This window comes from Cornus florida, unplaced genomic scaffold (genome assembly GCF_030987335.1).
Source record: "Cornus florida cultivar Cherokee Brave unplaced genomic scaffold, ASM3098733v1 CherokeeBrave_3.0.0_Hap2_Chr09, whole genome shotgun sequence".
Lineage (NCBI taxonomy): Eukaryota > Viridiplantae > Streptophyta > Magnoliopsida > Cornales > Cornaceae > Cornus > Cornus florida.
The window spans coordinates 17,324,831-17,339,421 of record NW_026775579.1 but is presented as its reverse complement, the minus strand read 5'-3'; the positions used below and the strand labels follow the sequence as shown (position 1 = coordinate 17,339,421).

The 14,591-nt window shown below is 37.2% G+C and overlaps 1 protein-coding gene across 1 annotated transcript; it reads right to left on the bottom strand.

Moving 5' to 3' along the window:
* Positions 1 to 10,862: 10,862 nt before the first annotated feature.
* LOC132272391 (uncharacterized) lies at positions 10,863 to 13,297 on the bottom strand. Its single transcript, XM_059773548.1, has 2 exons — positions 12,799 to 13,297; positions 10,863 to 11,245 (listed from the first exon to the last, which is right to left on the bottom strand). The coding sequence occupies exons 1-2, from the start codon at positions 13,295 to 13,297 to the stop codon at positions 10,863 to 10,865; spliced, it is 882 nt and encodes a 293-aa protein (XP_059629531.1).
* Positions 13,298 to 14,591: the final 1,294 nt, after the last annotated feature.

Sequence of the window (14,591 nt, the reverse complement as noted above, 5' to 3'; positions counted from 1 at the left end):
ATGATCAAAACTGAATTCTAATAAGGGGGAAAGGTAAAGCGCGGTGAGGGGAACAACAAACGTTAAGGCCGAAGACTTTCCATCAAGGAAAAGTGAACCAAAAGTGGAGAGAGAAGATGGCAGCACCCCTTGGGCTGCCATGGGAGCTCCAGGTCATGCATGAAGAGGGGAGAAGATCAAAAATGAAATATCTCACCCCCCTTTTATAGAAATCTCAAAAAGTGCCCCAAGCGGGCCCCGTCGGGTCCGAAAAAGTAAAATTTGAGCAGATGTACTCAAATGGAAAAACTTTGTGAATGAAAAAGATTCAAAATGATAAAATATGAACAATGGAAGAAACGCCGTCAAAAACCGAGTCCGAGCAGAAAGTTATGCCCAAAACAAGTTTGGCGAAAACCGGAGCCAGAAACCCTGAAACTGGAAAACGTCGACCAGGAGGAAATTCCAAGAGTACACAACTCGACGAAATATGAAAATGAATCCCGTATAGAGATCCAGGCTCAAAACAAGACATTTTGCAATAACTTTCATTAATTGCACAATGGCCCCTCCAAAAAGTGAAAACTACACTTATAGCCCAGAATGAAAATATCTTCCAAAAATATTTTCTTAAAAACCCCTGAAATAAAATATCTTCAAAAGATATTTACGAAAAACACTCCAAGAAAAGAAAATAATTTCCAAGAACTTTGCGTCCATGCCCCTAAGGACACCGGGAGCAACCAGAGTACTTTCTTGCAAAAGTAAAGATACGTATTTCGTGAAAACCACTCAAGATGAAGGCACGTGAAGTCAAAAACCAACTCCGAGCATGAGAAGTGAGGTTGTGCCAAAAACTGACAAACGGAGATAAGACAGAATAGGGAAAATGACGAAATAGCGCATAGTGTCGAAAAACAAAAAATGTGAAAAATGACTCGGTCCTCAAAGGAAGTTGTCAATCCACGGAAAAGAGTCTCAGGAACCAATTTTGAGCACTTGAGATGACACTAAGTGACACGAAACAGAGCTTAGAAAAGAAAATTAAACGAAAAAAAATTCATTCGTAAAATTTCAGGAAAAAGGAAAGGAAGGCAAATGACCGGGTCGTTACATAATGTGTACTTAAGTACACTCCTTTCAATGTATTTGATATGTATGAGATGAGGCCGGAGGCCAATGACATGTATATTGTATTCTATGCAACTTTTTAACTTCATGAAATGTTATGAAAAACTTGAAAAATCGTAAGTCATTGCTTCACCACGGTTGCATCGGGTGTGGGAATTCCATTTTCATTCTTTTATAGGGTCTTATTAATCTTGTATGAAGTGTGGCCAAGGGCCAAATGGTCATTTGATCCCGTTTTGCATTTTTGGATTCCATGTTTTCCATTCCAAGTCCATTTTTGCCTTTTTGCCCGTTGGGGGGTCGGATTTTGCATCGGCTATATTTTTAAGCCATGGACAATTGTAGCGCGTTTAAATAGGTATGTTACATTTGCGTGCATAGTCGTTTCCGGGCAAAACCTCATCGTTTGTGTTTTGAGCCTCTTGTGAATTCATTTCGCATTTTTTTTGCATATTCTGATCTAAGGGCATTATGGACCTTTCACCTCAGTTTTATTTTCTTCTTTCAACATGGTCGCTTAGAAAATGTGATTTTAGAGAGGATTTCTTTTTTGTGTTTTCCCAGAAAAGGTCGTCTTGGTACCGGAAATCCCTCGTGAAGTTTCAGCTTCCAGTTTTCATTTAGCAGCTTTATGACCCTCTTGTTCAGTTCTGATCTAGGGCCATTTTGGGGATCTCACAATAAGTTTTTTTCGATTCTATCCGCAATGTTGGGTAGAAAACTCGATTCTAGGGGGGGTTTCTTCTTCGTGTTTTTCTAGAAAATCTCGTCTTGACCTCCGTTTCAAGCCTCAGTTCTGGGCAGATCAAAAAAAATGTAGCAGCAGCCAAGGGCTGCCACCAGCCATGTTTTTGAGCGCCCGCATGCACGCCGGTGGGCTCGTGCATGGGCGCCTTGTGCGCCATGGCCCCTCGTCGGGCCGCGACGACGTTAATTCTTCTTTTGGGCTTTTCTCCTTCGTCCGGACTCCGATTCAAGTGAATTTTTTTTTGAACTTGACTAATTTTTCGCTGTCTTTCTAACGATGTGCTCGGTTGCACCTGGTTCTTTCTGGATAATTACCAATTTACCCATTTTGCTTTAAGTGCTCGTTTTTCTTCATCATGCCGTTTCTCCTTCGTTCGGACTCTGAATCATGCGATTCTTGAGTCCATCTTTATTAGTTTTTTGTTGTCCTTCCAGCGGTGTGCTCGGTGGCACCCGAATCTATAGTTTCCAAAAATGACTATTTTGCCCCTAGGGGCTTATTTGTCATATTTTCGATCTTTTGCTTCCGTATCAGTTCCTGTTGAGTTCCACGACCTCATGGAAGGTCACTTTGACTTCTTAGAGTCTTATTTTCTGTTTTCGCTTCCGCATTCGGATCCGTTATCGGATCATCCTTACGGTTCATCACAGGACACACTGGCCTAAAAAGCAGGGTCGTCACAGGTGGTATTAGAGCGTCCGGGTTCGATTACCTTGGACGACGGGTTTTTGGTGCATATCATGCTCATGTTGTTTTGCTTTGATTTGTCATTTGTATCTTGATAACATATCTTGTATGATAACATGTTCACATGTTCAGGTGTTTTGAGACATCTATCATTGGTTGAGCTTGCTTTTGTGTATATATGCTTCCTGATAACATGTTCTGTGTCACTATCATGTTCTGGTGTGATAACATGTCTGTGTGCTTCTTGATAACATGTTTGATTTGATAACATGCCTATTTACTTATGTGGCAACTTGTTTACTACTTGTGTGAGTAGATAGTTATGCTATGTTGCATGCTACTTGTTTACCTTATGTCAGGTTTTTGCATTCTCTTAGGATTTGTCGTATCCCTTGGATGCGTTCTTGTTTCACGAGTTTCTTCCTTGGATAGGAGAAATTCATTCCGTGAGGACCCATGTAGGGAACCTTCTTGTCTGTTCTGTTGGTTGATGCGAGTGAGGCTCATGTGAGCGTAGACGACTGCGATTCATTTCCTTTTCCTTGTCTGGTGGAGTGAGACGTGTGCCAGGGAGACACCGTTTCATTTCTTTTTCCTTTGTGGCTTCTAGATCTAAGGCCTTAACGTATGGTGCCAGTGTCATCATTGTCATAGTTTTGGGATTTGCTACCCCAACTCTCGCAAATGCCTGGTTCCCGTGGTGCTTTTGGTAATGATCATTTTCGACATTGATGTCATTGGTATCGAAAAGTTCCCTTCTAGGGCATGTTATGAACTAGTGCCTTATACTGTCATGCTACCTTGTTGACGAGTTAGTGTGGGCGGGTTCTGGTCACTGTTTGTACTGCCTTATCACTCTCTTCTTCTATCATGTTTCAACGTTTCGTTGTCTTGGGATTCTCTCGGTAGTTGACGTTGAGTTAACGTGCCGATTCGTATGAGGTGTTGCCTCAGTTCTTGGTTTCGCGTTCCTTCAGTTGATCTTTAGACTTCAGGATTTGTCTTTCAATGCGTTGTGAGCTGTCCTTTGATATGACCTTTTGTTCGGTCATGATTCTGTTCTCTCTGGTGTGTTCCTAATTTCGGGGACGAAATTCCTTTAAGGAGGGTAGGTTGTAACGACCCGGTCATTTGCCTTCTTTTCCTTTTTCCTGAAATTTTACGAATGAATCTTTTTCATTTAATTTTCTTTATAGAGCTCTGTTTTGTGTCGCTTAGTGTCATCTCAAGTACTCGGAATTGGTTCCTGAGACTCTTTTTCGTGGATTGACAACTTCCTTTGAGGACCGAGTAATTTTCACATTTTTCGTTTTTCGACACTATGCGCTATTTCGTCCTTTTCCCTATTCTGTCTTATCTCTGTTTGTCAATTTTTGGCACAACCTCACTTCTCATGCTCGGAGTTGGTTTTTGATTTCACGTGCCTTCATCTTGAGTGGTTTCTATGAAATACGTATCTTTACTTTTGCAATAAAGTACTCCGGTTGCTCTCGGTGTCCATAGGGGCATGGACGCAAAGTTTTTTGAAATTATTTTCTTTTCTTGGGGTGTTTTTCGTAAATATATTTTGAAGATATTTTATTTCAGGGGTTTTTAAGAAAATATTTTTGGAAGATATTTTCATTCTGGCCCATAAGTGCAGTTTTCACTTTTTGGAGAGGCCATTGTGCAATTAATGAAAGTTATTGCAAAATGTCTTGTTTTGAGTCTGGATCCTTGTACGGGATTCATTTTCACATTTCGTCGAGTTGTGTACTCTTGGAATTTCCTCCTGGTCGATGTTTTCCAGTTTCAGGGTTTTTGGCCCCAGTTTTTGCCAAACTTGTTTTGGGCATAACTTTCTGGTCAGAACTCAGTTTTTGACGCCGTTTCTTCCGCTGTTTATATTTTATCATTTTGAATCTTTTTCATTTACAAAGTTTTGCCATTTGAGAGCGTCTGCTCAAATTTTACTTTTTTGGACCCGGCGGGGCCCGTTCGGGGCACTTTTTGAGATTTCTATAAAAGGGGGGTGAGATATTTCATTTTTCATCTTCTCCCCTCTTCATGCACGACCTGGAGCTCCCATGACAGCCCAAGGGGTGCTGCCATCTTCTCTCTCCTCTTTTGGTTCACTTTTTCTTGATGGAAAGTCTTCGGCCTTAACGTTTGTTGTTCCCCTCGCCACGCTTTACCTTTCCCCCTTATTAGAATTCAGTTTTGACCATTTATTGAGTTTGGTTTTGAGTTCAAGTTAGGATTTTGATGGGGCTTTCATGGGGGTTATGTTCACGGCGTTGTCCCTGACAAAACCTAGTAGTTTCGTCGGATTCGGAGCCATTCCTTTTTTATGGCATTTGAGATTTTCATCTCAAATTGAGGTAGGCGATGTTTTAGGTTTAAATTCTTGTTATATAGCATGCTTCTGATGCGTATACTACTTGTTTGCATGATTAAATATAAAATCTAAAGATTTTATTATTTATTTTTCTTGTACGGGATTTAATTTTCCCGATTGCTCATGACTTGGTTTAAACATGTAGCATGATTTTATATTGCCCCCTGATATGCTCATTGTCGTGCATTAAAATTGGAACATTTGAATAAGTATTAAAGATTTTATTTAATATTTATCTTAGGTGAAAGATTAATTCACATGGCCTTAACTAGCTTAAAATCAATATGCGTTAGCATATTAAATTAGGCCTTAGCATGCTCTCCAACATAGTCGAATTTGAAAGTGATTGGAGGTATTTTGAAAATTAGTAATTATTAATTAATTTGCCCCGAGTGCACTATTCACTCTATTTAAATTTCGACTTCATATTCTTGATTTACATGCCATATAGTTTCACATATATTTGATTTAGAATATTCGGTTAGGTTTTGAAACCTTTTATTTAATTAAATTCCATGTTTAAGATTTAATCCTCCTGGTGATAAACAACTTGGGATTGTATTGTGGCATGCTAGAAAATTAAGCTTAGGTATATAGTTGTTCACATATATTAAATTGGGATTAATTGCATGAGAATTGCAACTTTTAATTTATATTTAACTTTAGTGAAAGTTTAATTCACATGGTCTTAAATTGAATGAAATAAACTTGTAATGTGATATTTCACTAGTCCTTGGCATGTTCTTTAAGATATGTTAAATTGAGAGCATTTGGTTAAGTTTGAAAATCTAGGAATTTTAATTAAAAGAATTAATTAAAATCTATTTAATGGTCCGCTTAGCTTAATTAAGTTTTTAACTTGATAATTGTATTGATCATGATTTGTTACTAGCATATATTAATTTGGGACTATTAGAAGTTGTTTTAGAACCTTGGTAATTATATTAGCATGATTTAATTAAAGTTCTACTTTGTTGTTCCAACAACCTAATTGAGTTTTAGAATGGATATAGGTGATGACCATACCATGTCCTTTAACATGTATTAAATTGAGGTTATTTGGGATTGAATCGGAATCTAGAGAATTTAATTGTGTTTATCTATTTAAATTCTTTCAATTTGCTTCATGATCTAGTTGAGTTTTAGAAGTGATTTCTATATTCAAATCATGGACTTAGACTTGTTGTATATTCATTTGGTTATGTTTTGAACATTGGATAACATAGTTGCTATGTTTGTATTCGTGATAATATGCTTTCCTTATTGAATATATTATTGCCTTGTGTAATGATTTGAACACTTCGTGTTTAACATCTTTCATGCATAGCGTGCAACGAATCGCACACTGAAGATTCGGCATTCATCATTCATATTAGCTGTGGATTTAGAGCATGTATTGTATAGGTTTCCAAATTTGGTTATGCTTAGTAGATAGTTGATTATCTTGCATATTCCTGTTGATATATGCGTTGTTGCACAACTTGTTGATTTTGGAAACTTGGGGATGTCGTTGTTTGACTATGGCTAGGACATGGTTCTAGTACGGGGGATAGTCCCTCTATATGGTCAAGTGCGTACATAGGGAGGTTACCCATGGGCTAGTAACCCTAAAGTAACTATGTTGTCGGTCTGATCTGGCGTGACGTCCGAGTATCCACTTTGTTTGATTTCGCATTTCATTTTCAAGTTGATAACTAGATGATGTTGTAACTTGTTGTTTCTTATTTGTCGTTCCATTTTAAGTTACAGGATGTTAACTTTGCAAAATTGTGCTTTATGCGTTGTATTGGAAGTTCCAATGTTGGTTAAATTGCATCGATATTGAAAATCATATTTTGACGTTCTAAGAAAGCTTAGGATTGATCCTATTGATTCATTTATAACATAGACGTTAGGTGGCATGAACCACTACTGTTATTTTGTCCTTTAGATTCTAAGTTGATGGCTTTGAGAACTTAGACCTTGTTGCATTGTATAACATGCTCTTTTGTTGTTGAATTGCATGGATAATGTGATTCTTGTTAACTTGTATTCAAATATGCTTTTGTTATGTTGTATGGATTACTCTAGACCTAGTTCAATTGTATTGAAAATGCAATTTATGTTAATATATGCTCAAGCATTCTTCTTGTCATGTTCTTTAGATTATTCCAACCATGATTCGTTTCATACACGTATGTATATCATGATTCTTGTTGCTTAGACTCTAAGGTAGCTTAGGATGTTCCCTGAGTCTCACTTGGACATAGATGTTAGGTGGCATGAGCCCCTTTAACATGTTTCACCTTAAGGTGATAAATTTGTAAAATGCTAGGTCGATGCATGCTCATCTCCTACGAGTAGCTTTATGTTACTCACGTCTACGATACTGTGGCATATTTCAGGTACGAAGACTTGGTTCGTGAAGCCTAGCATTCCTTGGATGTTGAGTAGCTTTCAAGTTTCCATTTCATGCAAATGTTAGCATGAAATGTCATTTTGTAGACTTATATGTCAAAATATGTATGTTTGATTCCATGTATGTAATGTGTACTTAAGTACACTCCTTTCAATGTATTTGATATGTATGAGGTGAGGCCGAAGTCCAATGACATATATATTGTATTCTATGCAACTTTTTAACTTCATGAAATGTTATGAAAAACTTGAAAAATCGCAAGTCATTGCTTCACCATGGTTGCATCGGGTGTGGGAATTCCATTTTCATTCTTTTATAGAGTCTTATTAATCTTGTATGAAGTGTGGCCAAGGGCCAAACGGTCATTTGATCCCGTTTTGTATTTTTAGATTCCATGTTTTCCATTCCAAGTCCATTTTTGCCTTTTTGCCCGTTGGGGGGTCGGATTTTGCATCGGCTATATTTTTAAGCCATGGACCATTGTAGCGCGTCTAAATAGGTATTTTACGTTTGCGTGCATAGTCGTTTCCGGGCAAAACCTCATCGTTTTTCTTTTAAGCCTCTTGTGAATTCATTTTGCATTTTTTTTGCATATTCTGATCTAGGGGCATTATGGACCTTTCACCTCAGTTTTATTTTCTTCTTTCGACATGGTCGGTTAGAAAATGTGATTTTAGGGGGGGGTTTCTTTTTCGTGTTTTTCCAGAAAAGGTCGTCTTGGTACCGGAAATCCCTCGTGAAGTTTCAGCTTCCAGTTTTCATTTAGCAGCTTTATTGACCCTCTTGTTCAGTTCTGATCTAGGGGCATTTTGGGGATCTCACAGTGAGTTTTTTTCGATTCTGTTTGCGCAGTCGGGTAGAAAACTCGTTTTTAGGGTGGGTTTCTTCTTCGTGTTTTTCCAGCAAATCTCGTCTTGACCTCTGTTTCAAGCCTCAGTTCTGGGTAGATCAAAAAAAATGTAGCAGCAGCCAAGGGCTGCCACCAGCCATGTTTTTGGGCGCCGGTGGGCTCGCGCATGGGTGCCTTGTGCGCCATGGCCCCTCGTCGGGCCGCCGCGACGTCAATTCTTCTTTTGGGCTTTTCTCCTTCGTCCGGACTCCGATTCAAGTGAATTTTTTTTTTAACTTGACTAATTTTTCGCTGTCTTTCCAATGGTGTTCTTGGTTGCACTTGGTTCTTCCTGGATAATTACCAGTTTACCCTTTTTGCTTTAAGTGCTCGTTTTTCTTCGTCATGTCGTTTCTCCTTCGTTTGGACTCCGAATCATGCAATTCTTGAGTCCATCTTGATTTGTTTTTCATTGTCCTTCCAGGGGTGTGCTCAGTGGCTCCCGAATCTATATTTTTCAGAAATGACTATTTTGCCCCTGGGGGCTTATTTGTCATATTTTCGATCTTTTGCTTCCGCATCAGTTCTTGTTAGTTCCACGACCTCATGGAAGGTCACTTTGACTTCTTAGAGTCTTGTTTTCTATTTTCGCTTCCGCATTCGAATCCGTTATCGGATCATCCTTACGGTTCATCACAGGACACGCTGGGCTAAAAACCAGGGTCGTCACAATTTTCCTTTTAGTAACATAATTATACTTTCCATCAAAATAAGAAATAAAAAGGAAAACACTTCTCCAATAAGTAATTTCCTAAAAGTTAATTATAAGTTGAAAAAAAATAAATAATATTAATTGATATCTATTTACTTAGCCACCAAGTAATATGTCACATGTCCAAATTATGTGGGCCACAATTAAATAAATAATCTTACATTCTCCCACTTGCCACATATAATAATTTCTGTAGTGGTTTAGTAAAATAGTCATTAGTGTGCACTATAAATCAAATTAAGGTATTAAGTTGGTCATCATAAATACTATGGTAAACAAACTACCAATGCGAGTCATGGCGGTTGCATGTCACTAAATGACATAGTCCCTTCCATGTACCACAACACTTGTAACGCATTTAACATAGTCTATAAGTGAGAAGAAACAATAAAGGTTTAGCAATAATGTCTTTTCTAAGACTATTCCTGTTTTTATCATTTAAAGTAATACATGCATGTACATACATAAATTAACAGGAAATAACATAAACACATTTTAATGAGCTCAAAATGTCAAATATATATAAGCATTGTTAAGCAATCCATAACAAAAAATAATAGTTAACTTTGATTACATTCAAGACCCATTCTTTCAACATGCCCTATGAATGTCTTGGGCAGTAATCCTTTTGTTAATGGATCTGCAACCATAAGTTGTGCGCTTATATTTTCAAAAGACACTCGTTATTTCTAAACTTCTTTTTTAATGGTAAGATATTTCAGCTCTATATGCTTAATGCCATTAGAATACTTATCATTCTTAGTAAAGAAGACAGCTGCGGTGTTATCACAATAAATTTTCAGCGGTCTAGAAATTGAATCCATAACACCAAATCCCAAAATAAAGTTCCGTAACCACAAACCATGATTTGTAGCCTCAAAGCATGCTACAAACTAAGCCTCCATAATAGATGAAGCAATAATAGACTATTTTGCGCTTTTCCATGATATTGCCCCTCCAGATATAAGAAACAAATAACCAAAAGTGGATCTTCTACTATCCACACATCCAGTAAAATTTGAGTCTGAGTAACCAATAACCTCTAAGTCACCAGTCCTTCTAAATGTGAGCATATAATTCTTTGTTCCTTATAAGTATCTCATGACTTTCTTTGCAGCTTTCCAGTGATGCATTCCTGGATTGCTTTGGTATCTGCCTAGCATTCCAACTACAAAACCAATATCTAGACGAGTGCAAACCTGTGCATATATCAAACTTCCCATAATAGATGCATAAGGAATATTTTGCATTTCTTTATGTTCTAATTCATTCTTTGGGCATTGCATCAAACTAAATTTATCCCCTTTCTGTATTGGAACAACACTAGCTGAACAGTGTTAAATACCAAATCTCTCTAGAATTCTCTCAATATGTTTTCTGAGACAATCATAACAATCCACGTGACCTGTCACGAAATATTTCTATTCCTATCATGTAGGATGCCTCACCCATATCTTTCATCTCAAAATTCTTAGAGACATAATTTTTAGTTTCATGCAATAAACCAAGATCACTACTAGTAAGCAAAATATCATCAACATATAGAATCAAAAATATAAACTTACTCGCACTAACCTTGTGGTATATACACCGATCAACAGTATTTTCATTAAAACCAAAAGAAGTAATAGTATCATTAAACTTAATATACCATTGTCGGGAAGCTTGTTTGAGTTTATATATTGATTTCTTAAGTTTATAGACCATGCGTTCTTTACCCTCTAATCTGAAGCCTTCAAGTTGATCCATATAGACTTCTTCTTCTAAACTCTCATTTAGGAAAGTTGTTTTCACATCCATTTGATGCAACTCTAAATCATAATGAGTTACAAATGCCATGATAATTCTAAAGGAATCCTTCTTAGATACAGGAGAGAAAGTTTCTTTATAATCAATGCCTCCTATCTAAGTGAAGCCCTTGGCTACAAGTCTGGCTTTATATCATTCAATATTGCCATTAGAGTCGTGTTTGGTCTTAAAGATCCATTTACACCCGACTTGTTTAAATCCTTCAGGCAATTCAATGAGTTCCCAAACTTTATTTTGTTCCATTGACTTCAACTCCTCATTCATGGCATTAATCCAATTAATAGAATTAGTACTGTTAATGGCTTGTGAATATGTAACCGGATCCTTACATATCGCTATATCAAAATTAGATTCATGTAGATATACCACATAATCATTCGGAATAGCAGCCTTTTTTTCTCTTTGAGACCGTCTTAATGTTATTCCTTGTGGTTCTTCTATAACTTCATTGGTGATAGTTTCATTATCGAGTTGTTGATCATTTAATTGTTCTTCGTTGCTATGCAGTTCAACAACTGGAGAAACAATTATTTCTTTAGAAGTTGTGGGTAAAGCGATTTGTACCCTAACTTCTTGAATGATCACATTCTTATTTCTATCACTCCCACTGATTTCACCATCCTCAATGAATCTGGCATTACCGGTTTCAACAATTCTTGTACTATGTGTAGGACAGTAAAACCTATACCCTTTGGATTTTTCTGGGTAACCAATAAAGTACCCACTAACTGTTCTAAAATCTAATTTCTTTTCATGTGGATTATAAATCCTAGCTTCCGCTGGGCAACCCCAAACATGCAAGTGCCTTAAACTAGGTTTCCTTCCTGTCCATAGTTCAAATGGAGTTTTTGAACTGCCTTACTAGGAACCCTGTTTAATACATACATAGCAATTCTAAGAGCATACATCTACAATGATATGGGTAATGAGGAATTACTTAACATACTCCTAACCATTTCCATAAGAGTACGATTACGTCTTTCAGTTGCACCTTTCTGCTGTGGCATGCCTGGCATAGTGTATTGAGCACAAATGCCATGATTTTCAAGGAATTTAGCAAACGGTCTAGGGCATTAACCTGTTTTATCATACTTTTCATAATATTCTCCACCTCTATCTGACCTTACTATTTTCACTTTTTTATCTAGTTGCCTTTCAACCTCATTTAAGTATACTTCAAGAGTATTCACTGCTTGAGATTTATTATGCAACAAATAGATATATCCATAACGTAAAAAATCATCTATAAATGTGATAAAATATTTTTCTCCACCAAAAGATGGAACATCAAAAGGTCCACAAATGTTTGTATGAATAATTTCAATAAGCTCTATACTCCTTGTGGCTCCTTTCTTTGTGTGTTTGGTTTATTTACCTTTAATACAATCCACACACACAATAAAATCAGTAAAATCTAGATTCCAAATAATTCCATCTTTTACTAATCTTTTTAACATTTCACTGGATATATGACCCAATCTTTTATGCCACAAGAAAGACGAATTTTCATTAATTGAGCTACGTTTGGTCCCAACATTATGATGCAAGGTCAAAAGTGTTTCTGAAAATAAATCATCATGTTTTATCTTGTATAAACCATCAACAAGAATACCAGAACCAACAAATTGGGATTTTTTGAACAAAATGAAACATCCATTACCAAATTTAAATGAAAAACCATCAACATCAAGTTTGGACAAAGAAATTAAATTATGGGAAATTGAAGGAACATAAAGAGTTTTAAACAATTCTAAATGAAATCCACTGTCTAAAACTAAATGAAATGTCCCAATGGCTTCAACTGGAATTTTCTCCCTATTCCTTGTGAACAAGAAATCATCATTTGGATTTGTGGTTTGGGTTGAAAGGAATCCCTACATCGTATTGGAAATATGAACATTAGAGCCTGAATCAACCCACCAAGTATTAGAAGGAACTTCAATTAAATTTGATTCAAAACATACAAAAGCCAAAGGCTTACCCTTCTTTTCGAACCATTCTTTACGTTTTATGCAATCTTTCTGAAAGTGTCCAGATTTGTTACAAAAATAACACTTATCATTCTTACGTTCCTTCTTTTGAGTAGCTTGATCAGAATCCTTTTTTTGGGGTGTTGCTCGCTTAATGCCTTTTCCAGGCCTTTTCCCAAATTTCTTTCCTTCTTGAGTCATGAGATGAACATTATGATTATCTTGTTGCTTAAACCTTCCTTCATCCTGAACTAACATACTAGCCAATTCATTCACATTCCATTTGTCCTTAATAGTGTTATAGTGAATTTGAAATGGCCCATACTGAGTAGGTAAGGAATTGAGAATAAATTGAACGAGAAAAGTCTCATCCACATTCATCCCTAAAGTTTTCAATTTCGCAACATGATTAGTCATGTCAAGAACATGCTCATGCATACTACGAGTACCATCAAAATGCATAGTAGTGAGGTCAGCCATTAATTTCCCTGCAAGAGACTTATCTGCAGTACAGAAACGTTCTTTAATATTTTTCAAATATTCCTTAGCATTATCAGCTTGGGGAAGAGTTATTTTGATATTGTTTGCAATAGTCATTCGCATAAACATAATACTCAATCTGTTTGATTTCTCCCAAAATTTATGGAGAGACTTTTCTTCCTCACGGCTTTCACCAGTAATAGCAGTAGATGTAATGACCCGAATTTTTCGGATAAATTTTTTTCGTTGTCTTTTCCCTTCTGAGTTTGGTTTCTTATCGCTTAGTGTCATCTCGAGTGCTCGAAAATGGTTTCCGAGACTCTTTTCCGTGGATTGACAACTTCCTTTGAGGACCGAGTCAATTCTGCATTTTCACTTTTCGGACACTATGCGTCTTTCGTCCTTTTCCTTGTTTCGTCTTTTTCCCTATTCTATCTTTTCCCCGTTTGTCGCTTGTTTGGCAAAACTTCACTTTTCATGCTCGGAGTTAGTTTTTGACTTCACATGTCTTCATCTTGAGTGGTTTCCTCGAAATACGTATCTTTATTTTCGCAAGAAAGTACTCTGGTTGCTCCCAGTGCCCATAGGGGCATAAGTGCAAAGTTCTTTGGAAACATTTCCCTTTCTTGGGGTGTTTTTCGTAAATATCTTTTGAAGATATTTTATTTCAGGGGTATCTAAGAAAATATCTTTTGGAAGATATTTTCATTCTGGGGCAGTTTCGCAGTTTTCACCTTTTGGAGGGGCCATTGTGCAATTAATGAAAGTTATTGCCCAATGCCTTGTTTTGAGCCTGGATCCTCGTACGGGATTCATTTTCACATTTTGTCGAGTCGTGGACTCTTAGATTCTCCTCCTGGTCGATGTTTTCCAGTTTCAGGGTTTCTGGCCCCGGTTTGTGCCAAACTTGTTTGGGGCATAACTCTTTGCTCGGGACTCAGTTTTTGACGCCGTTTCTTCCATTGTGCATATTTTCTCATTTGAATCTTTTTCGTTCATAGAGTTTTTCCGTTTGAGCTCGTTTGCTCAAAATCCACTTTTCCGGACCCAACGGGGCCCTTTCGGGGCACTTTTTGAGACTTACTATAAATATGGGACTTAAGAACAAAAAAATCAGATTTCTTTTTCTTCTTCCTCTCCCATGGCCGACCAAGCTCCCTCCCATGGCTGCCACTTTCTCTCTCCTCCTTTGATCCACTTTTCTTTGATGAAAAGTCTTTGGCCTTAACGTTTAATGCTTGCCTTGATGCCGTGCACCTTTTCCCCTTATTAGAAACCATTTTTGACCAAATTTTGAGTTCAGGATTGAGGTCAAGTTTGGATTTTCATGGGGCTTCTTGGGGGTTCATGTAGATCGTGTTGTCCCCGACAAAACCTAGAAGTTTCGTCGGATTCGGAGCCGTTTCATTTT